The following is a 24996-nucleotide window of genomic DNA, read 5'->3' as shown; positions in this document are numbered from 1 at the left end:
TAATATATGTGTGCATGTTGGTCGCTCAGTAGTGTCCAATTCTTTGCAACCCCATGGACTGTAGCCTGCCAGTCTCCTCTGTCCATGGAGATTTTCCAGCAAGAATGCTGGAGTAGGTTAGGAAGTTAGGGGATCTTCGTAACCCAGGGATCAAATCCTGGTCTCCTGCATTGCAGGCAGATTCTTTACCATCTGAACCACCAGGGAAGCCCCATTTTAACATGTGTGTGTGTGTGTATATATATATATATGTATATATATTTTATGTGTGTGTATATATATATATATATATATATATACAGGGAAAATTCTTAAAGAGATGGGAATACGAGACCACCTTACCTATCTTCTGAAAAACCTGTATGCAGGATAAGAAGCAATAGTAGTAAATGGGGTCTTTGATAATTTTATCAAGCCATGCAATTAAAAAGTCAGCACTACTTAGCTCCAAATTATGGAAACAAAGGAGGGATAAGCCCTACATTAAACAAAATTATCTTTCTTTTAGGCAAACCAGACAAGCAATTTGCTTATGAAGGTTTATTTGCTTTCTGTCTTAAAGTATTAATGCGTCTCAAATGAGCTATCTTCATGTCAAAAGTCCAAGTGGTCACTGCTGCTCTAAAATATTCCTGATGAAATTGAGTCTATTAGAGAGGTCAGTGTACAAATTATTCTTACTAATGAGAAGACACAAAAGAAGCAGGTGTATGGCCTGGAGGAGGTGCGGTTTTGGATTGTGACAACGGACAAGGAGGAATAGAATGGTTTGTAAATATGTGTAACTTCTGATCCCCAGAACCTGACCAATGGCCAGTCATTACCAGTTGTGGGTCCAGGCAGACAAAACTAAATGGAACAGTTCTCAGACACACAAAAACAAGAATGAAGAAGTCTTCATCCGATTTAGAAATGCTGACCCGAAGCAAAATTGGTCCGAAGGTCATGATCTGAGGAGAACTTCTGAACTCAGCCAGCCCTCAGAGGTTCAGCTCCAAAACAGACTTATTAAGCCTCTAACCCTATGGACTGTGCCTCTTACACACAACACTGATTATTAAGCAAGCTAACAATAATGAAAACAGGAAATAGAAGACTAAAAACAATTTTACTAAAGAACACTAATCAGTCAAATTCTAAGAGCTCTTATTCCCCGGTAAATAAAACAGACTCAACACTGCAGTGTTTCAGCAAACTATAGGAACTCACTTGCACATGAACTTATCAGCCCTGGCATCTCCTACAGAGGGAATCACAAGGTGTCCCAGATGTTCACAATATTGCTGAATTGAGGGTCCTGGTCCAAGTATGAGCCCTTTAGCTGAGTCTGTATTTTTGTCTACCCTCCAGCCAAAGCCCACCAAGAACAAACCTGTATTTTAACAAGTTGGGTTTATTGCTCTTTGTAGCAGGGAGCACACATACTGGGAAGGTGTGAGGTGTTTCGTTAAAATATTGGAAAGAGTTATAGGGCTGGGACTTTGCCCAGGATTCCATACAGTCAGGAACAGAGGAGATAAGTCTTAGATTTGGTGTCTTAAAACAGCTAATCAGGTACAAGGAAGGAAATGAGGCTAAAGGTGTAATAGGTGAAGATGCTAATGCATATGGGCCTGCCAGGAGTCTCTGGTCATTTTGGGGGTTTGGACAATGCTCATGTTTTTGTGATTTGGACAATGCTCATGTTTGTGTGTGTGTGTGTATGTATTCAGCTATGATACAGAGGGACTTCCCTGATGGCTCAGATGGTAAAGAATCCACCTGCAATGCAAGTGACCCGGGTTTGATCCCTGGGTGAGAAAGATCCCCTAGAGAAGGGAATGGCAACCCACTCCAGTATTCTTGCCTGGAGAATCCCATGAACACAGGAGCCTGGAGGGCTACAGTTTGTGGGGTCGCAGAGTCAGACACGACTGAATAACTAACACAAACATGATACAGAGAGAGGGCTTCCCTGATGGGCTTAGCAGTGAAGAGTCTGCCTGCAGAAGACGTAGGAAACTTGGGTTCTATCCCTGAGTCAGGAGGATCCCCTGGAGGAGGAGCTGGCAGCCCACTCCAGTATTCTTGCCTGGAGAACCTCATGGACAGAGGAGCCTGGCGGGCCACAGTCCAAGGAGTCGCAGAGTCAGACACAACTGAGCAACAAAGCAACAGTGTGAATCAGAGAACTCTTGTTTGTCATTTCAGTTTTTCATGGCAGAATGGCCATGTGTGGTGTTGGTGTGGTGTAAAATGGTTCTGTTCCACAGAATACCATGGTGCAGCTATGTCAGGCCAACTCCTAGCAACACCAAGATCTAGCCGATGGTCCAGGCCAGTTTTGAGCTGTGATGGGCTGCTTGCCCCTCTCTCAAAGCTGAAGAGGAAAAAAAACTGTGACCCAGAGAAGAGGGCTTGCCGACCAGTGGAAGTAGACAGAGACATCCAGGGTAGATGTTGGCAGTGTCCAAGCACCACTCAAAAGAGGGAACTACTGACTGTGTGTGTTTAAGTCCCATGTTTAAGTACTTTAAACTTTAAAAGTCCCGCTTTATGTACTTCAGATCCTCTGACACCATCCCCCTGTTTGTCAAGGAACTTTTTTCTTGAATTTATCTTTTTGTGTGTTCATATAGGGGATACAAGGTCCTGCTGTTTTTCACACGGTGATCCATGTACTTCTAACAATAAATTGTTTTCAATTTAAATTACATTTATATATACTTTATATACATAAAATTGTGCATAATTTTTCTGTATTGGGTTGGCCAAAAAATTCGTTCGGATTTTTCCATCAGATGGTACGAAAAACCTGAACAAACTTTCTTTGGCCAACCCAACGTTTAAATAAACATATAAAGTAAATACCATAACCGCTCACTTTTCTCCCCTCTTCCAATATCCTTCTTCCCATTTTCCAGCCCAAATAGAAACCAGTAAGTTATTTTCATTTGAACTCATGCCAGCAAAAAAAAAAAAAAAAAAAACAGCATTCACACCAGTAGAAATATAGGCATTTATTTATAAGCTTGCCAAGTCTTGGTTTTCTCATGTATAAAAGTGGAGTAAAACTCTCTCTTCCTTATCATAAGGCTTTTAGTGTCTAGTATGGTAAGAGCTCAATAAGTTATTGCTATTGTTGTGTTAGCTTAGATTTTTCTCCTTCAATTTTTCCCTTCCCTTTTGTATTTATGGTGTATAACCCCCACCTGCCTCCTGAGCATCGTACTTCACCTGCCTACTTAAGATCACCACAGGTTATCTCCCTGGGGTTTCGTCCCCAGCTCTTCCACCCTAGACCAATTCCCTTCATTCCACACCGCCCTCCCCAGCCCACTGCTGAGGTTTGAGTTTCTGCTCCCTTAGTTGTGTAACCCCGAACAAGTTATCAAATCATTCTTTACCTCAGTGGGCACATCTGTAAAATGACAGTAGCTGCCTCACGGGGCTGTTGTAAGGATTAAATAAATGAATACAAGTAAAGCAGTTTCGAGCTTCCCAGGTGGCACTAGTGGTAAAGAGCCCACCTGCCAACGCAGGAGACAAGAGAGCCAGGTTTTATTTCTGGGCCAGGAAAATGCCCTGGAGGAAGGCATGAAACTCACTCCAGTATTCTTGCCTGGAAAATCTCATGGACAGAGGAGTCCGGCAGGCTACAGCCCATGGGGTCACAACGCATTGGATACGATTGAGCAACTAAGCACAGCAAACACTATTCTGAGAGTTTTATAACATTAGCACATTTGTTATCTGTATTCAATGACTTCTCTCTCTTGTATATTATTATTCAATACATCCTATATTTATTCAGATGCTAAGTCAGCCAGGATCCTGCCAGGAAACAGATGGCATGCCCAAATGTGGTGATTTGAGGACAATGTAATAAAAGGACTGCTTACAGTGATATAAGCAGCATGCAAGGAAAGCACATGGAAGGAATGGTGACAGCTGGGCTCCGCTCTCACCCCGTGGCTGATGGAGTGAAGGGAATGGCCGACAGACCTGGCAGGAGTAGGTAGGAGTAGGTAGTGTGAGGGGCCTGAGTGACAGGGAGAGTCAGGAAAAGTTAACCCATGGCAGCCATGCGGGGAGGGGTCAGGGGATTATCAATTCCATGACCTCATATTCCTCCCTCCCTCCCATACCCTGTTTATCCCCCAGCCTAAAAGGATGCCAAAAGCTAAGAAAACCCGTTGAGGCAGTCTCTACAGTTCAGCCTCCTGGGGACATAGAACACGGTGGAATTATGTAGACAGGGAATCTGGAGTGGCAGACCCTTATTTGTTCAAGTATAACGTGAGCCAGCACCCTCTGCCATGGGCAATGTCACCCGAGTTTTCAGGAGACAAAGGTTACCCGAAAGTTTAAACAAAACCCTTGATACACAGTGTTCTAGTAAGAGCAAACAGGATAGATTGAATTCCCGTGTTCCTGAAGTTTCCAGCATAAGTAGCCCTTAAATGAAGTCCATAACATTTATAGATGGCAGCCTGTTCTTCTGTTTTCATAGATATGCCAGTTGCCAGCCCTGCAGCAGTCCTTCCTGTCTCTTCCACCAGCACCGGGTTGGAGTACAGGGAACTCACACCCACCCTACTTTGCTTCAGCAAAGAACTAGTTCATGCTTAATCTCACCGCAAAGAAACCTGGAAAATGCAGAAGAGCACAGGAATTTTTTTAGTGCGTACCACTGTCTCTGTCAGAGTTTCTGAGTATTTATATTTTTTGCTTATTTCTCAGTTTTTAGCTTTGTTCTGTTTAACAACCCCCTAACAGAGTCGGCCAGTCAACTGCAGTTCTCTTGAGATTTTTTGAGAACAAAAATGACACACACACACACAGATTCTATCATTAGCTAATACCTGTAAGCTAATATGATTGCCAAGGGGTAAAGAGGGGGAGGGATAAATTTGGAGACTGGAATTGATGTATACACACTACTATATACATATAACAGATAAGTAATAAGGACCTGCTGTATAGCACAGGGAACTCTACTCAATACTCGGTAATGACCTATATGAGAAAAGAATCTAAAAAAGAATGGATATATGTATACCCATAACTGAAGCACTTTGCTGTACACCTGAAACTAACACAACATTGTAAATCAACTATACTCCAATAAATTTCTTTTAAAAAAGAACAAAAGTGACACACATAAATCTTATCATCAGCTAATACACCTACACTAGTGGCTAACTACCTGATAGAAAGAGCTGGAGCAATATTATATATATTTTCACGAAAGGAAGTTTGTGCTGACAATTTTATAACTAGGTTGTGATAGTGGAAGTAAAAAGATGGAGTTTTCTTTATGCTCTCCGTGCCAGTTTTAAATGTATTGCCTCTGAGCCCCAAATTCCAATGTCAGTGTGGGCTCAGTAATAATAGTTGGCGTTCTTCTGGGCCAGTCTTCCTAACAGAAGCGCGATGCTAGGCTCTGTTGGAAGAGGGCACCGAGGGCCTTTGCAGGCGGGAAGGGTGACTCTCACTGGCTCAGGCTGCTGTGTGGTGCTGGTGGGTAAGCACTGAGGGGGAGAGGATATCCAATGGCCTCTGCTCCAGCCATGCGCCCAGAATGCACACTGTCTCCACAACCTGCAGCCCTGACTCGCCCTGGGGACCACCTTTCAAGACCCTGCCAACAGGAAAACTGAGCATGCTTGACGTCCAGCTGTCAGAGGTCCCCTGACTCCCTCGCAAGTCAACTTGCTCACGTTTCTCTCCTGGGTCCCTTTGTACGTGGCCGTGGAGTACAACTGGTCACCTGCCTGTACTACAGGTTTCACACTGCAAAGGCAGGTTCGTGGCAGCAACTCTGTAGCTCCTGGAGCCCCAAATTTCTATGGAAATTTTGCTGATCCCTGTTCTGCTTTATTGGTGGAAACAAAAATAAGAAGTAATAAACATAAAGCATCTTTTTAAACAACTTCTGTTGCTCTATTTGGTTTTTCTCTCCATAAAAGTGATATTTTCATGTCATACTTTACTTTCATATGTTACCCCTCAAGTTTTTTAAATGAACATGTATTTTATGGGTAAACTCAGTACAAATAAGGATTTAAAAGGACCTCCTTTGTGATCTGGGTTACTCTGCAAGAAGAGTGGTCCTAGAAACAGATGTTGGATTTGTTCTCTATACCTATATTTTAATTCCCTCCTCACATAAGGAAGTCAATAGATACTATTTGAAGGTATGGGTTTGCTTTATAGTAAGTTCTTAAATATGGCAACCTTTATCAACTCACTGTAAAAAGCCAGGCCTTTGTGAAAATAATAAGCCCTTTTCATTTGTCGGTGGTATATTTCATGAAACCAGGCAAGATTTCAGAAATAAACTAAAGTTCTTTTTTTCCCCTCAACCTGCCGTAACTTTGGCTGTCACCTTCCTTGTTCCTTTACCTCACTCCCCAGTTTATTGGGGCACGGTTGCCGGGTGCAGTGATAATGAATAGTGTAGTTAACTCTTCTTTTTTGGACTGTAATTTTTCCTGAGATTCAGTGAATATAAACACTATACCATTCTATTTTTCCTTGCAAAATATTGTTACAAAAGATCCTTAAATCATTTTTTGCATCTCACAGTATTTTTTTTTTTAATTAAAAACATTTTTTTTGGTCCGTTGAGATCTTAGGTTCCCCAACCAGGGATCAAACCAGCATCCTCAGCAGTGAACGTTTGGATCCTAACTACTGGAACTCCAGGGAATTCCCTCACAGCATTTTTATAGCGTTAAATCTCCTACATAACAGTTACTTATCTCCTGCACATGTGGTATGATTCTGTGGATTCATTATGGTAACAATAGAAAACACCTTATTTTTAGGCTTCAGATGGTTAACAAGGGAAAATACTCTGTATAAGATAACAGGTCAAAGAAAAACATATATTTGGGGATCCATGGTTTTTTCTTTGAAAACTTTTAAGAAAAATGTTTTCTCTATTTGGTTGTAGCACCATGAAGGTAATCAGTTGATATTTAGTATTTTTAAACATTCAGAGAAACATTTTCAATAGCTTCTCTATAAAAAAGTAACATAAAAATCTTAAAGTTCTGATGAATATGTCTTTACCAGCACACAGCACACAGCACACAGCCCTCAGATTATTTTTTTCCAGATTGTTTACTAATGCAGGTTAAAAAAATAATTTTAAAAAAAAAAAATTTTTTTTTAAAAATTGGCACTGGTAAATACCATATGGTATTTACTGTTTCATACTGTAGGCGTGACTCAGAAGCAGTATAGACATTTGTTTATCTCCTGAAGTTTCTTGAAGGCCCATGATAGTAGAGACATTATCTGATTTTCTTACTACTTCTTTCCCAGCAAGTGCCTAGCTCCCAGCAGGTTCTCAGTAACAATATGGAACAAAGAGTTTGTACTCCTACGTGCCTCCCCAGACTCTTAGGTACCTCAAACTATCAATTATCTCAATTATCTCATTCGCCAACCTCTCTCTCTACTGGTTATTCATCCTTAGTAAAATGAACAGGTTGATTAAGGAAAACCCCTCTGCTCACCCAGGCCTGGCCACTTGTCCTGTCCTGACTTTTCCTTCACAGCCAAGTATAAGCCTGTGCATGGTGTATTTTGTTAAGTCACTTGTCATGTCCAACTCTTTGTGACCCTATGGACTGAAGCCCGCCAGGCTCCTCTGTCCATGGGATTCTCCAGGCAAGAATACTGGATCAAACCTGTCTCCTGCAGCTCATGAACTGCAGGCAGATTATTTATCGCTGAGCCACCCGGGAAGCCAACTACAAGCCTTCTTAGAGATAAAAGACCTGGAGTAGGTAGTTACTTTGGTTTCACAGAAGTCCCAATTCCCATCTTCGCCAAAAGTCCTTATTATCCAGGAACATAAAGATTCCCCACCTCACCCAGGACCTGGGAATGAAGTTATCCATAGCTCTGCTCAGGAACAGCTTTGAGCTCCACAAGTCCTGCCATCGGGTCTCTCCTCCAAACTGGTTCTGGCTGAGGAATACTGCCAGGTGACAGACCTGCTCATTTTAAGTTCAGGACAAAACAGAAACGTGCAGTTATCCATGGAGTGGTGACTGGGTATCTTCTGTGTCTGAAGAATTGCTTGAATGCAGCAAAAAATAGTTTAATAAAAGTCTCCCTGCTAAATAGGGAGATATTTTAATAAAGAGCACAAACTAGAATATACAAAATGAGAATTCAAAGAGAAACTTAGATGTCAACTCAGGCTTTATGCTGATTCCATGCCATGTGGTGATCCTTAATTCACACCTTACAGTACCTTAAAGGAACTTCAAAATGGTGTTAAGGAGCAATTAATGTGTAATAAAGTGACACTTTATGATAAAGAATCAATATTTATCCATATACCTGACTGAAAACTTGTATCAGACTTATGTTTCATAGCAGTGATTTAACTAGAGCAAACATTTTTAAAAAACCAGCAAAGTTGAGTCTTGCTCAGTTATGTCTGAGTGACCCCATGGACTGTAGCCCACCAGGCTCCTCTGTCCATGGCATTCTCCAGGCAAGAATACTGGAATGGGTAGCCATTCCCTTCTCCAGGGGATCTTCATGACCCAGGGATCAAACCTGGGTCTCCATGATGTCAGTGACAAAAACCTACCCAGAATTGACCGATTTCTCCTTTCCTGCAGATGCAGCTAACATATGAAACGTGCCAGATTTCACCAACTGAAAGAATTTTCAGAAGGTAAAACTAGCAAATTAGAAAATGACTTTTAAGATAAACCATATAGCTTCCTTAATGTGAAACAGAAATCTCACCCAGAAAAAATAGGAACTTCAAGCCAGGACAATAAAAATGTTGCAAACCAAATACCATTATTTACACTTAAAATATTGATCTGAAGATGTAACTGTGTTCTACCTTTGTACCTATACAAAGATTCACCTGTGGACCCACAATGATTATACTAAAAAATAATAATCCCAAAGTGCTTCTGTAGACTGCTCTGGCAGGATCTGCTTTAATTTGAAATAACAACTTCTCAGTCACATACAGAAAAGATCTCAGGACAAATATTTTAAATCTATCAAAGAACTCAGTTGTAAAAAGTCTTATTATTCTTCTACCTTTTTTAGGATACAACCAATTTTTGATGAGATACACATGAAAGACATTTACGATACTATGCAAAGAATCAGGTATGCCTCGCCTAAACACAATGCGTACATTGTCTCACATGTGTATATATATGGTGTGTGTCTCCTTGTGTATAAGACACACTTCGGGTCTCTGGACATGAGTCCTTTAACACCAATACCTTCACCAGTAAAATGGGGAAAATATCCGTGGAAGTCATTCCCCAGTATTACTGGATAGATATTAGCACTTTGTAAAGAAAATACCAATGCAAATTAAAAGCATTAAGCATTCTTATTCATTTTCTGTGCTTTTAATAACAAAAGCTCACAGAAGTGACAAATTCAAAGACAGCAATAGCAGTAGCCTTTTCTAGCTATCTAATAGCTTAGAAATGATTTGAGAACTTTTTGCTATTCAAAAGATATCCATCCATTCACAGAGCTCTGGAAAAGTAAGTAATCTTTGAGAATAAGACTCCTCTTCTTAGCAATAAAACCTCTCAACTTCCTAAGCCAATATATAATAATCCTAAAGGAAAATAATTATCTCTTCTTTATCCTTTAAAGTTAAAGCTTAGTTCTAACCATTTTCAATAAAATTCTCTTTCCATATTCCATACCAGAAATGGCAGTTCCTTAAAACCCAAGTTTTAAACACTTGCTTTTCTGTCCATAAAAGTTATTATGTTTATACATTGTCAGTAAGACAGAAGATATCCTGGTGTAGAACATTTATTTATTTATTCCATGGAACACTCAAAGTTTAGATCAGTGGGAATTTTAATCAAAGAATTGTACATTTTCTTCCCACATATATCGCTTTGTATTAGGAAATGACATTGTGATCCATTTCACTACAATATTACAAAATATTTACAAGAAAATATTAAAAATAACTCAAACATGAAAGGCAAGATGGGGGTGAAATAAACTGGTTTTTCAAGAAATCTCTACTCCAGTGCCCACAGCACACAATAAGAGAGCCAAAACAAATAACAAGGTTCCCCTTGATCACAAGTTTCAAAGAATTGGAGTGGGGGAAGAAATCTGATGAAAATGATGGTATGAAAGGGGATGGATGTTATTAGCAGCACTGATTCAATAACCAATTTATTTTGCATGAAATACCCTCTCTTTTATATGCAGTAAATTCTGAACAAGGCTAAACTTTAAGATATTCCTTGAAATGAAATTAAAAATACCCTGACAGTGAAAGCAACTCTTCCACCTAAGCTGAGTAAGAGCCTCTTTCTCCATGAACCACTGATGTGAATAGAAGCCTGATCTAGCATCCAAAGCTGTCACAGCAGCCCTTCCATCTCTTTCATGAAAGCCTCATAGACATCGTCCTTAGTCTGCACCGACACAGGAACAGATGGGCCAGATTTGGGTGCTGTTTTGGCAAGAGGCACAGCAGAATCATCCTCCGACTTCCTCTGCGGAGCAGCAGCAGCCCCTTTATTCTCCCGACGCACCCGCAGTGCGGTCGGCACAAATCGTGTGATCTCTGCCTTGGGATTAGTGATCTGTGGCTTGGCACTGATGGTTGCCGTGGCTTTCTTCTCGATGGTGGCTGCGCTTGTGTCATCCGCCTTGGGTCTCTGGATCAAGTTGGGGGGAGCACTTAGAACACCAGGGTTGGGTAAGGGAGCTGGTGGGAAGAGCCCTGGTGGGGCAGGTCCAAGAGGAGGCACCAGAGGTGGGCGCATCATGCCAGGACGGGGTGGAGGGATACCTAGACAAAGGAGAACACAATAATAAAATTTAACTACTATTAAGGACTTTACAAACACAGGCTGACAATTTCTTGAAATGGACAATTTGTAGAAAATAAATCATACTGCCTGCTATCTGAAACTCAGGAATATATTTTGATAGTAAAGACTATTTTTTTGTAAAATAGTATTCACCTTCCATCTGTATCCCAATTCTTATGTTTTCCTCCTCTCTTAATAATGTACTACTTTAAACTATAAAGTAAAAGTAACAATACCAACTGTTTTCAAATATGATCTTAAGATGGCTGAATCTGTAATTTGACAACCTAAGATTCTATTCCATCTGTACAGTGCAGATGCTATCAAACCAAGGTTGGGATTTGATTCCCATGCGTTATTTACTGATTTACACAATACTCCTCCCCCTTAAAATGTAGCTGAATGGGCAGGAAATACAATTTTAATGCTGGAATGAGAAAATCCGACTAATCATAAAATGTCACCATTACTGGAAAAGAATTCATGTCTTACTAATGGTTTGGACATACCATTATTATTCACCAGGAAGTGCAGGTTAATTTTCTCCAAGTACCCCCTTTCAGACTGAGAATAAAGTACCAAATTTCCTCAACCTAGGACACTATTGCTTATACACACTTGTAATTATTCCATATACCACTGAGAGAGAAAAAAATGTCCAAGAACAAGCTGAGGAGCTTAAAAGGAGACCTTTACATTAAATTAAGACAATCAATGTAGTAAACCAGAAATATACCTGCCACATATAAGATCAAAGGAAATTTGCCTATCTAACTTTGACACTGGGTAGAGAGAATGGAAGAAAAAAAACTTCCCCTTGTGACTGTAAACTTGATACCCATGCAGATGTATAGAATGACTTTACAACTCTAAGTGTAGTCCTAAAAAACTCTGAAATGAACAATTTAATCCAAAGTGTTCTCCGGCAAGGAAAAGTCCCCTCTGTGACAGCATCCAATTCAAATACCACTGGGAAGAACTCAACTTCTACCTAGGCCAAAAGCAGTTTAAAAACACCATTTTAAGATACCGCTTGATTTCAGGATACTGAAATGTGAAAATGTCTTAGGACAAATGAAATACATAGTAGACAGATTTTTGTCACAGAAAGCAAAGCTTCACCTGGAGGTGCCGGGGGAGGTAGCCGTGGTGGGGGTCCCCGAGGAGGAGGGCCAGGAGGCAGACCTGGGGGTGGGCCAGGAGGAGGGCCAGGGGGTCGACCGGGTGGTGGGCCTGGAGGTAAAAGGCGGGGCAGAGGCCCTCGGAGTCCTGGCATTCCAGGTGGTCTCAGGAACGGAGGAGCTCCTGAAACGAGAAAAGTGCGTAGTTAACATCAAACAAACATATCTGAAGTAGTAATTGTGGCGTAAGATAACTGAGATGTGATTTCACTTTAACTTAACTTAACATCAGATAACTTCAAAATTTACTATGGTCCATTTCTCTTTATTTCCCAGTCCTAACACAAAACATTTTAAACCACAGCTCTGCTGGGCTAGAGATACACAAAGATGACATGTCTTAAATGGCTCCAACATAAGCTGAAAATACAGTATGAAAAGCATGGTGCTTTAAGGATCCTCTGAAACTCATTAAGATATACAAAGACCACTGAGAATGTCATAGGATATGTAATTTTGCTTTGCACTAGTCAGAGAATGAACTCAACTGAAGACTTAACTGGCAGATTATCGGACTAAAAGTCATAATTGGCCAGTAAGTTTTTTATATGTTGTTTCAAACTGTAAATTAACTTATTATACTTTTAAGCTGAAGACCTCATTAATACTGATGACTTCAGTCTCTAACTATACAGATTACACTAACATCCAATAACTCCCAACCAAAGAAGGATATGCAGTAGCATCTACTGTGCCCTAGTCATGTTCACAACCAACTAAGAACTGGGTCAACTCAGCATACTAAAGAGTAATTCTAAACAAACCCTCAGTTACATATTCCAGTTTCTGCTTGCTAAACTGCTAATATCAGAACTGATAAACTCTGAAAAAGAAGAGCTCTGAAGAAAGAGACAGCTGTCACAAGTTCTATGACTTACAAACAGTGTTGTTATGAATGAGCAAGTTGTGTATATCCTTGGAGAATCTTGATTTCTTAGAAAATTACACTAGCAGGAAACCAGAAATCATTACTACTAATGATGTCTACTTTCTGGACTAACTTCACTGTAAGCACATTTAGGCTTATTTATTTATAGGATGTAAGTACTTGCCTGGAGGTGGTCCAGGAGGAAGGCCTGTCGGTGGTCCAGGTGGCCGTAAAGGTGGAGCAGGTGGCGGTCCAAGCGGAGGTGGTCCTGGCATGGGGGGTGCTTGTATCTGAGATGGAGGAACAGACTGTGGAGGGGCTTGCTGCTGGGAAGCTGCAGACGTGCCATCAGAGAGAGATTCCTCCTTATGCTGTTTCTGTGATTGCTTTTCTGCTTCAGAATCATCCGAATCTTCATCATCTTCCTCTGAAAATTCCTCCACTTCTCGTCCCTCCTCAGGGATTTCCTGACCTGAAAGAAATTTGAAACCAGACAAATGGAGCAGATTCATATTTTACAGCCTGTGAAAGAGCGATGCCTACAACACATAATCAATAAATGCTTTCTTAAAACTAACAACCAGTCTCCTTCAACAGAATATTCAGATATGCCAAGAATATAGTAGCATTCTTCTCATTCATGTTAAGGCAGCAGAGTGCAAAGAGTCCAAGTTTTGAACAAGACAGACCTGGACTTAAATGCCAGTCCAACTACTTACTGGCTGGCTAACTTTAGGCAGCTTACCTCAGTGTCGCCAAATCTTGACTTTTGAAAAACAAGAATTTAATACTTGATTGCTGAGATATTGAATAGAAAAATGTGTGTAAAGCAACTGGCAGGAGGAAATACCAATCACTGTTCTTTCCATGACTCACCTGCCATTCGAAGCATCATGGCTTGGAGAGGAGTCAGCTCCTTCATGTTCTTCTTCTTCTTCTTCCTAGATTTTCCAGGCATATCTGCAAACCGTACACTCAGACCTAAAGGATCAGAGAAGGGAAAGGATCAACAAAATTCAGTATTTGTTTACTATAAACAAATACACTAAACACTAGCTATAACTGCTTCCCACTACTTGGCAAAAAGACAAGAGCTATATTAAAGATAGTAAATCAAATGCCCACTGGTGGTAAATACATGCTACAGTGATTTTAAAGTTGAAAGTGAAAGTATTAAGTCACTCAGTTGTGTCCAACTCTTTGAGACCCCATGGACTGTAGCCCACCAGGCTCCTCCGTCCATGGAATTCTCCAGACAAGAATACTGGAGTGGGTTGCCATTTCCTTCTCCAGGGGATCTTCCCAACCCTGGGACTGAACCCAGGTCTCCTGCATTGCAGGATTCTTTACCGACTGAGCCACTACTACTAAAAACTTTATGCCAATAAAACTGAACATGCAGATTAAAGTAATTGATAATTTTCTAGAAAAATGTTATTTACAACTGGCCAAAGGGGTGACAAGATCAGAACATAGAAATTAAAATGGTAGTCAAAGATCAAGTTCCTCAAAGGCACCTGGCCCAATAACTTTACAAGGAAATTCAGCCAAATGTTAAGTTACAGGAATTTCCTATAAAAGGGCACAGGAAAAGATGGAGTGCTATCCAGAACTTGAAGCTAGCATAACCCACATACCAAAACAAACCTGCTGGCCAACATAAAACATAAGCAAATTGAATTTGACAGTGTTTTAAAAGAAAATAACTTCATTAACATGTAGGGTTGGTCCCAGAAATGCAAAAATGATTTAACATTAGAAAAGCCATGAATGTAATTCATTACAATAAACAGCTTAAAGAAAGAAAAATCATTTACAATATCCCAAGAGATGATTAAAAAGTATTTATAATAAAACCTCTTAGCAAACTTAGACAAGAAGGGAACTCCTTAACCTGACAAAGGCTCTCTACCAGACACCTAAAGATGCTAAATGGTGTAGTATTAGGAACGTTCTTATTCTTAGATGGTAAACATTTACAGCAGGATAGAAGTTCTACGTAGGCAGGCTTTAGTTTTGTTTACTCCGCATTCTTAGTGTCTAGAAAAATACTTTGTACATAGTAAAAACTCAATTATTAGCTGAATGTCAAGTCATAGTTAGGATAACCATTTCCAACACATGTGCATCAGGGAATATATTAATATTCGTATTCATTATCATTCAATATATAAAGAAACCAGTTGGTCCAAAAAGAGGAAATTGAGGCAAATGACCACAGTCTAGAGAAAAAGGGAACTGGTGTGGCTCTAGCGACTTTCTGCTTTTCAGTACCACTTCTTACCTAAGTGTCTACCATTTTTCACTACCAGTTCTATCTACCTCTTTAAACTAGCTTTCTGGTTTGCAACCATGATTTAAGGAATATCTGGAGAAAATTTTATCCTTATCAATACTGCAATATCAGTAATATATATAAATACTGTTTTGAAGACTGCAAATCAATTACAAAAGAAGCTCCAAGGCTACTGGAATATGACAGATGGTACATTTTATAAAATTTCCTTAATGAATGACATAGCAAAGTACATGTAGCTCAGTCTGAACTTATAATAAACAGATAACATACATTTTAAGTATGACGTTTCCATTAAATCATGACTCCACTCACAGGTGTATCTTTAACTATGGTTCTTGTTCACTTAGGATTGCATGAACATAGAATAATATAAAGGACTCAAACATAGATATGTAAACAGACTCATTAGAAAACAATCAGGTGAATATGGTTTTCTTCCTACACATAATCACGTTAGGCCATCTTTTTGCTTTTTCCCCAAAAGTGGCCTTTACCATGTAGACTTTTTTTTAAATCACATACACAGCTCAGCTTTTTTTTCCTCTCACAAATATCCACCAGGTACTTACTGTGTGTCAACAACGTTGAGACTTTGGAGCTACAAAGATGAATAGAGCACTGATCCTCCTTTCAAGGCACTCACAATTACTTTCATGGATCCACTAATATATCAAGACCTTTAGCTTGTGTGCTTTTTATTGCTTAATCCCATGAAACTTTCCTCTTCACATACCTGACTTTTTTTCTTCATTGTTTTCTCTCTCAGTGTCATCACGGTGCACAAATTCATCCCCTTCACTTTCTCCATCTGATCTGTCACTGTCGCTGTCATCAGTACTGTCATCATGCTTATCCTGGTCCATGTCTTCAGGATAGCCATCATCTTCACTGGTGCTAGAAACATCATCGTCATGACCCCGCTGAGCTGGAAAGGGAGGAGGGAGCCAGGATCAAGTTACATAGCTGGATCCTATACGGCACCCCCAAATACAGAAAGCCAGGCTATTTGACTCAGAATAACCTGATTAAATTTTTTTCTGTATGAACTTAGCTATTCATATAGTCTAACAATATTTCCACTTGACAATAGTTTTAAATTTTCCTTTTTTATAATGTAAGATTTTTTTAAAGCTTCAAAATTGGAAACAAATTCCACTCAGAAAGCTCTATAAAGACATGCACATACACAATCAATTTAACTGTACATGAGGATGTTCTAGTCGAATGAAAATAAAGCTAAATGGGAAACAAGTATACAAGTTACCCAATTTTTAAGGTACTGATGTAAGAGTGGTATCTTCAAGGAAAGTCTAATTTAAAATACAACAGACATCTCTGTATTTCCTTATGCATGCTGTTTTCCTGAGTAGATCTATGATTTATTTATCCATCTGTTGGTATGTACAGGGTAGCCTCATTTATTTCCCAAGTTCTGAGGGTGGTGAACAAGATGCTATACAGCTAAATTAAAAGTGACAGTGGAAAGGTTCTAAGAGCAAAAGGAATAGTCAGTCACTCCTTACCAAGTTCAGGACTATATAACATGTCTTCATCTCGCCTACGAGTCGGAAGATCTAGGGCAAAGCCCACTTTGCGGCCATACATTTGTAAGACTTGAGGAGGAGGTGGGCCTGGGGGAGGACCTGGAGGTTTCCTGCCAGGGGGCAAACGTGGAACGCCATGTCCAAGAAGAGGAAGTATAGAAACTGCCCGAGTTGGAGGTCTGTAAAGAAAATTTACAGCGATCACGTTACCAGTAATGAGATATACACTTCCTCTTCTAAACAGTTTTTAAAGGAGCTCTCAGGTCCTATCTAACCAAAGGAGAACTGCTTATATCCCCACTGTCCTTTACTTTCCACTGCAATAATCTGGCACGGACAGTCAAAAGGTGCTTTTACTATACACTATTTGGTTCTGTTACCACTTCCTTACCCATAGGCTGAGGTCTTCTTAAGGATGGAGGGTGGCTGGGCCCCAGGAAGTGGAATGTCCTGGATCAAGATGTTGGAAGGAGCATGCGGCATATCTGGCAGAGGAATACTCTCCACTTCCACATGCTGGGCATTCTGAAAGAGAGAATCTTCCAGTCGGTAAGAGTAATCCCCCAACTCAACACCACAAACTCTACATCAGCTGTTTCATTACCTGGATTTGCTTTCCACCTAACATTAAGTATCTTAAGAAACAAAGATAGAAAGCCAAGTCAACATTTTTAAGATTGTCAGTAAGTTGAAACTTCAGGATAGTATGTATTCAGTGGTAGTACTTGGACTCTAAAATTAGCCTGCTGCTGTTGAATTTCTGTCACAAACAAGCTGTATGACAAAGTAAGTAACCTTAGCTTCCTTATCTGTAAAATGGGACCCATGCTACCTACTTTACCAAATTAAATCATTTTTTAAAAACATTTTTATCTTGAGGCAAAATTTACAATGAAATGTATAAATTCAGTGAATTTTGACAAATGCATATAATCTCATACTCCTTCCCAATCAATCCTTAACACTATCCCAAGGCTGCTGCTGATACAAAATTTTCCTCCATAAATTAGCTTTGCCTGGTATAGAATTTCAAATAAACGGAATCACAATCATGAAGAAAGGATAGTATGTTTTTGAGATTTAGCCATTAAAATTTTTACCTCATGTTTTTTGGATTATTAGCTGATCATTCCTTTTTATTACTGAGTAGCATTTAATTTTATGAAAATGTAACAGTTTATCTGTTATCTTATTAATGGGTAGCTGGGCTGTTTCCACTCCAGCTATTGCTGTAGTGGCAGGTAGATCAAGTTCTCTTGTATAAACACATAGGTTTAGATTTGCTGGCCAATGGGATAGATATATGTTTAGTCTGACAAGAGGAGGAGGTTCAACATCATCAAGTCTCCCATTATCAACTTTAAGAGTAAGTCTAACTATAAAATTTTAGTTTAGCTCTCAAAAGAAACGTGATTACCTTGACAGCATCAAAATACTGGCTAAGTTGAGCCCTCTTCTGTTCATATTCTACCTCTAACTTTCTCAATTCTTTGTAAATATCTGGATTCTCTTTCTCATAGAGTCGTAGAATACGTTCAAATGTTTCACGTAGCTTTTTACGCTTGTCTTTCAGCACTTTCTCATTTAACTGTGGCTGCTGCACTGGGTTAAACTCTGAGAGGAAAAAAAGCAGATTATGGCATTAAACACAAAAAAGTAACTTCAACAGATAACATCATTTATTAAAAATACACTTATATGTTAAAATTTTTCAAAAAGAGATTTAGACGCCAGATATATTCTTGTCAAAAAAGAACAGAACAGTTTATTGAAATTTAATCCCTTTAAAATGGCTATTAATTTTACTTCCTTTCCTAAGAAGTGTCACCTAATTGACTTTATTATCACTGTAATAAAAATCAATTTTCATTCCTTTATGCTAACAACCTGATACAGCTGTTAGTATATCAACAACTATAGGCCTGGGCTTACACACTACACTGGGTCTGTATTTAATTCTGAGATCCTGCGCACTTAAACTCTCTGATCTTCAGCTTCTTCATCTGGAAAATGGGGACATCAACTACTTCACAATCAAGCAAACATAAACTGGTATCTGGCTCACCACTCAACTATTACATGAGTTAGTGTTCCTTGTTGAGCTACTTAAACCTTTCTCTTCTGGTGTGTTCAACATGGAGCTTACTTTCACGTCTCCAAGAGGGACCAAAAGGGACTGGATTAGCACAGGACTCCCAGGTCTGCCTGGTCAACCATACCTGCCTCCCTCCATCTCCCTTGCCAGTGACTGACTCAGAGATCAACTGGCACATAAGCCATATTGGGACCAGATCCTTTTCTGAGACTTTAAATACGGGAGAGAAGCTCTCACAAGTAGAAATAAAATAAACCTACAGCTGTTTATGGCTTCATCTCTCAACCATCACTAATTCCACCACATATTCCACCTTCTATCTAAGAAATTCACTAGGTCAGACAGATGGACAGTCTTGCTCAAAATATTTGGGTTTTTGAGGCCCACTTCCCTCCAGGATTTCCCAATTATGGGAGTCAAGGAACACTTTTTTCTGTTTAAATTAGTTTATATTGAATTTTATAAATTATAATAGAGTTCTGATGACTAGTGTTCCTTCCTCCTTTTTCTTAAAGATTCACAAGCTTACTTATTGTCTTTCTTAAATCTTATTAACACTTTGATGATATATTCAAAATCAGAAGTGTGGTCTCAAACCACACTATTCCTAGTGTGATTCATGAAAGTGCTGTGTTTAACTTTAAATCCCAGCTGTGCCCCTTCCGAACAGTGTAACCTTGAGAAAGGTAATGTCTCTGTGCCTAAGCTTCCTCACCTGTAAAGGAGGGACAATACACCCACTCAAAAGAGCTGTCGGGAAAGTGAAGATTAAATGAAAATGTGGAAAAAAAAAAAAAAAAAGAACCAACCCTGGCATGTAACAAGATAAGAGCTAAATAAACCTAAGTTATTAATACACAATTTGGGGTCATTTAATAGGTAAATATCCTGACATGCCAGGGAAAGCAACTGTCCCTACCAGTATTTAGACTAGAGGCAACAAGTGGAATCAGTTATAACTGAACTGGGAGAGATGTGAGATGATGCAGTCTGACCCAGAACTCTTGCCCAGGCTGGCTTCAGTATCTGCCACATTATTTGAGAAAGCTTTTAATACCACAACCCCACATAACTGGATTTTTTTGGAACCCCAGTTAATTCATCACTCAGAAGTTTCACTGCAGCTCTTTCACTCGCTATCTGTTTTTTGGGGCAAATCACAAAACCTGTATGGAAACCTTTGTAAACAAAACTTGTAAAGATTCTTTCAACATGCAATTAAAAAAAAAATGCAGGGACAGAAGGCAGAATTGGCAAAAATTTGACAGCTGAAAACTATGGAGTTAATTAGACTATTTTTGGATGTTTGAAAACTACTAAAAAAAAGGAAAATTAAAAACCCCACTTGTTCTCAAGTTAACAGAATGGGTTGAATATGGAATCCATTTTGTGACTCGTCCTCTGTATTATTTATAACTACCTAGTCACTTTCCTGCATTGGAGAAGGAAATGGCAACCCACTCTAGTGCTCTTGCCTGGAGAATCCCAGGGACGGGGGAGCCTGATGGGCTGCCGTGTACGGGGTCACACAGAGTCGGACACGACTGAAACGACTTAGCAGCAGCAGCAAAGTCACTCTACGCCATTCTGGACTCCTACTTTTAATTAATTGTAATCTGTTAAAAATACTTTCGAAAACTTTTTTCCTTTCATACCTGTAAGTATAAAGTATATAAATAAGGAAATAAGGGTTAAATAAATATGTTATACAATCTTTGGGACTTGGTAAAACTGCATTCTGTTTTGAAGAGGTTTTTTAAACTAAAGGAACTTCTCTGTGAGTTAGAATAGAACTTCCAGTGGCAGCATCACAGATGATTCTCAAGCAACTCAGATACAAGAAAAGACAACATGCAGCTATTTCATATGGATTCCAGTAATGACAAAGCAGTGATACTGAAGATGCACGTGATGAGACTAGATAAAATTATCCTATATAAGGAATGATACTAAAGCTGAAATGGATTGAGGGCAGGAGGAAAAGGGGACGACAGAGGATGAGATGGCTGGATGGCATCATCAACTCGATGGACCCGAGTTTGGGTGAACTCCGGGAGATGGTTCACTCAGGGACGCCTGGCGTGCTGATTCATGGGGTCGCAGAGTCGGACACGACTGAGTGACTGAACTGAACTAAACGCAACAAAGGAAGAAATTCTAATAGGATATTTTTTTAAATGTGATTTTAAGTATTTTATTTCTTCTATATCCTTACTAAGTAGTCATTTATCTTTGGATCATCTATTGGAAAAGAGGGGCAACAGACACATTCATGGTGGCCCAATATTGAGATTTACATGGTAGCTGCCAACATTGAAACCCAAAACAAAAAAGCCCAAGGTGATTTCAAAAAGCAGACTTAGTCTTCTCTTAAAAAAATGAACTGGCCAAACTGGGCTTTTGTTATCTTATAAAGAACAATTAGCTAAAGCTAAATAATGGCTTCCCTCTTATTCTAGATGAGATTTCAAGTTGGTAACAGCCCTTCACTCCATTTTGTTTTTCTAACACTAAAACTAAATCCAAGCATCATGTGCTATCATGCTTTTTTCTGTAATTCTTGTATCTGTTCTGCTTCACTCATTAACTGCCTATCCCTATGTATCAGACTATTATCTCTGCTATAAAATCCATCCCTTTACAAAATCTTACCCATTTCATCCAATTTTTCCATGTCCCGGATAATTTGTTTGGGATCCTTCATCTTTAAAACTGCAGCTCGTACCATCATGCGCTGTTTTTTGTTCTTCAAAAAAAAAGAAAAAAGAGCACAATTTGCAGAAGCTGAATACCCCTGAGTTTTCATGTCAATGTGTCTCAAAAATCCATTTAAACTGAAGTTGAACTTCTTCGTTTCTGATCACTTGTTTCAACCACCAGAAACAGGAGTAATATCATTTTTTTATTCCCCCAGATATTTCCAATTTAGACAAAAAGATATGTTTTGCAAAATTTAATGCCAGCAATAGAAACAAGAATGAACAGCTGAAAACTACTGAAAAGCTAGGTTCTCTCAGTGTGTTAAGGCATGATACTAAAATATAAATCCTTTTTTATTCTGGGGACACCTTTCCACAAATTTAACAAATCATCATCAGGAAAATTTAGTGTCACATTTACTTCCATTCACTAATTTAGTAGCTTCCAACAAAGCAGTTAAATGGCAAGAGAAGCATTTTTTAAAAGTATTTAAGTCACTGGGAATGGTAATCAAATAAAAAATGTTACAATAACTCATCATGAGCCTATCTACAAACTTAGTTCAGTCTCCCAGTACTGTGGCTTAGTAAATCTTATGAAAAGCATAAATCTTTTTCTGGCAAATAATTGGAAATGTTTCTAAATCCACTCATCTCAAATAAGAGGTGTCAAATTACACTTATGTCTAACAGGATGCTTCTGGAATCATACCTTCTTTAATTCTCTTTTCCGAGCTTCTTTTCCTTAAGAGAGGGAGAGAATATAAAACTTACAGCCTTGAACATTAGCATTTTCTCCAATTTAATACAGGTAATTTTTTACTGTCAGAGGTTGCTCTGTGTGCTGTAGGATATTTAACACTATTCCTTGCCTCCACTAGATACCAATAGTAACCTTCTAATTATGGTAACCAAAACTGCCTCAAAACATTTTTAAGTTCCTTAAAAAAATAGCTATGAATCTGAAAAAAATGCCATTAAGTACTAAAAAAGCACGTACAAAGCAATTTGTTAAAAATGTCACATACAAAAAAGAAGGCTTTAAGCTAATTCTATTTTGCAAGTCAATCAAATTAGAAATATGGATACTATCTTTTGTTACATGTTTAAAGTTTTAATCATGTGCCCACTAGAACACTAGATAACTTTAATTACAAATACTACAGATCTTGCAATTAAGAAAATAATAAAATAGACTCCCTGAAGCAATTTTTACCACCCCTCTTCTTCATCATTCCACCTTAATGGACACTTACTGGCTTGGTCTGTAGGGTTCATAAATTTTCCACTTTTGGTGGATGACGTGGATCTCCGCCCCATGTTGACAAGTTGTTTGATTTACTTGCTTCTTTAAAAAATAAAACCTAAAACCTGCGAAGACAAAAAGGCTTATTTTTCCTTAATTTACAAAATTTCTTCCTTTTTATAAAATTTTCTTCCTGACCATCTCTGAAAAGAAACTTCTTTTATTAAGGCCTTGTTCTTTCCTAGTTTTAACTTAATGCCCAGGAAAAACAGCTTCAACTTCTCCAACCACAAAAAATTAGATTCCTATTATTTATAAAGGTAATGAGTATGAAGATTACTACAAGATTACTACTATCATTAACTCATCAATTAACTTTCTTTTATGGATCACAGCACTGACCCATCAATTGGAAAAAATCATTGGAAAAAATCAATCATCAAAGAATGTTTCAGCAATACGACACACACTATGTACATGAGAGGGTCACTTGTTATTTTCTTATATTCTCCCTTTATTTATATGCAGGGTGAAAAAGGAGTAAAAGGGAAATGGGGGTAATGATCTGGGCTCAAGGACAAATAGCTCACCCTTGTCTTTCTCCATGGTTTCTTGGCATGTATTCTCATCACCTCTAAGACAGTAAAAACTCCAATTTAAGCCTATTTATTAATTTAGATTTAGTTCCAATTCAGATATAATTCTTGACTCTTAAGCAGAAACTTAAAAACATAAAACCACAAATAGTCAAAATATTATATGAGCTTGTATAAACATCAAGATACAAATTTTTCTTACTAATGTCTACTTGACTCCCGACTCATATTTTTTAAGGTAACTGAAAGGGGTAATTGTATATGAGGGAAAATATTTTGTAAGTCAAAACTTTAATTGACCTAAGAAATTATTATGGGTTCCCCAGGAGGCGCAGTGGTAAAGAAAGAGCCTGCCAGTGCAGGAGATGCAAGAGACTTGGGTTGATCCGTGGGTAAGGCAGATCCCCAGAAGAGGAAATGGCAACCCACTCCAGTACTATTGCCTGAAAAATCACCAGGACAGAGGAGCCTGGTGGGCTACAGTCCATTGGGTCGCCAAGAGTTGGACAAGACTGAGCACACACGCAGGAAGACACTATCATAATCACCTCTTCTAGTTACTCCCAATGGATGACAACTTTCTGATAAACTTTGCTGTTTCCAATAAGAAAGAGTAATACATATCCTTCCCTTTGAAAGCAGACACTTTTAAAGGGAGGGAAAGGGAAGATCATGAGGTAGATTTTTTTAAGCAGACCATAGAATTATACCTTCCCTTCACGAAGGTTTTGTCAGGCAAGTTTATTAGTTAATGCGTCTTCCAGAAAGTATCCAATTGCCTTGATTTCTGCTAAACGCTTCAAAGCTGTTCCAGTCGCAACTAATTTACCCTGTCAAGGGTTTGCTTCTCAGAAAAACTGGAATTGGGGAAGAAAGGAAGCGGAAACAAGCAAAATTAGCACAAATACAAGCACTCACATCTTTGATGGCCTGTATCTTTTTTGCTTCCCTCTCTCAATTACCCTCAGGCTCATTTTTTTTTTTTAAACTCTCTTCTCCCACAAATGAAACCTAGTTACAGAGGACACTGGAGCCTTAGTCTGCACTACTTGTCTTGTCTAAAACCTGAGGAGATGGGTAAATCGGGTCACGAATCGCTCAGGGTAACTCTCAACAGTCAAAGAGGCTCCCAAGGGACGGAGCCCATGTCCACCAAAGAAGCCAACAGCATTTGCAACTGCCGAAACCATAGCGACGGTTGACCCCCCGACTCGAGGTAGCAGCAAGCCTAAGGCAACCAACCGGTCAGCGTCAGGAGGCGGCGCTGACCGACCCAGGCGAAGACAGCCGCTTAACCGCTGGACGCAGCGCCGCCCCAAGAGACCCCCTAGTCAGCGATCGGGGAGACCCCAACGGCGGAGAAGAAGAGTGGGACTGATGAGCCTGGCGTTCCCGAGGCAACCGCGCGGGCCCCGGGAAGGGACGGGAAAGGTGAAGTAACGGAGTGGAACGATCCCGCACACTCACGCTTCTGCTGGGCTCCTGGGGCTGTGAGAAGCGGGGAGGGGACGATTCTCGGCCCGTTTGACTTCGTAAGGGCCTTCACCTCGGCCTTTCGGTCAACCACCCAACCACCGCCATCTTGAAACCTCGCGCCCCTCCGCCACCCCTACGTCACTTCCGAGCCGAA

The 24996-nt window shown here is 39.5% G+C and overlaps 1 protein-coding gene and 1 long non-coding RNA gene across 5 annotated transcripts; one reads left to right on the top strand and one right to left on the bottom strand.

Moving 5' to 3' along the window:
• Nucleotides 1-1470: 1470 nt before the first annotated feature.
• Nucleotides 1471-9990, top strand: LOC133248069 (uncharacterized). Its single transcript, XR_009736607.1, has 2 exons — nt 1471-8686; nt 9079-9990. It is a non-coding gene; the product is annotated as an uncharacterized LOC133248069 (long non-coding RNA).
• Nucleotides 9798-24980, bottom strand: WBP11 (WW domain binding protein 11). Of its 4 annotated transcripts, none has more exons than XM_061417761.1 (13): nt 24834-24980; nt 24077-24223; nt 22781-22895; nt 22237-22268; nt 21478-21571; nt 18148-18344; nt 17122-17255; nt 16710-16909; nt 15920-16111; nt 13764-13868; nt 13072-13359; nt 11961-12143; nt 9798-10816 (listed from the first exon to the last, which is right to left on the bottom strand). In XM_061417761.1, the coding sequence occupies exons 3-13, from the start codon at nt 22842-22844 to the stop codon at nt 10383-10385; spliced, it is 1923 nt and encodes a 640-aa protein (XP_061273745.1). In that variant the 5' UTR covers nt 22845-22895; nt 24077-24223; nt 24834-24980; the 3' UTR covers nt 9798-10382. The 4 variants fall into 4 exon arrangements, with proteins under 4 accessions (XP_061273745.1, XP_061273747.1, XP_061273746.1 ...); XM_061417763.1 differs by having other exon boundaries at nt 24828-24974; XM_061417762.1 differs by lacking the exon at nt 24077-24223 and having other exon boundaries at nt 24828-24980.
• Between the last annotated feature and the right edge of the window lie 16 nt (nt 24981-24996).

Source organism: Bos javanicus, chromosome 5, assembly GCF_032452875.1.
Source record: "Bos javanicus breed banteng chromosome 5, ARS-OSU_banteng_1.0, whole genome shotgun sequence".
Taxonomy (NCBI): Eukaryota; Metazoa; Chordata; class Mammalia; order Artiodactyla; family Bovidae; genus Bos; species Bos javanicus.
This window is presented reverse-complemented; position numbering and strand designations above follow the sequence as displayed.

Bases quoted from the DNA above. Each gene is read 5' to 3' on its own strand.
- WBP11 (XM_061417762.1), bottom strand. From the start codon at position 22,844: ATGGGGCGGAGATCCACGTCATCCACCAAAAGTGGAAAATTTATGAAC. The intron at 17,256-18,147 runs GTAATCACGTTT...TCTCTCTTTCAG, and splicing joins AGTATTTTGATGCTGTCAAG to AATGCCCAGCATGTGGAAGT. The intron at 16,112-16,709 runs GTAAGGAGTGAC...CTCCCTTTCCAG, and splicing joins GTTATATAGTCCTGAACTTG to CTCAGCGGGGTCATGACGAT.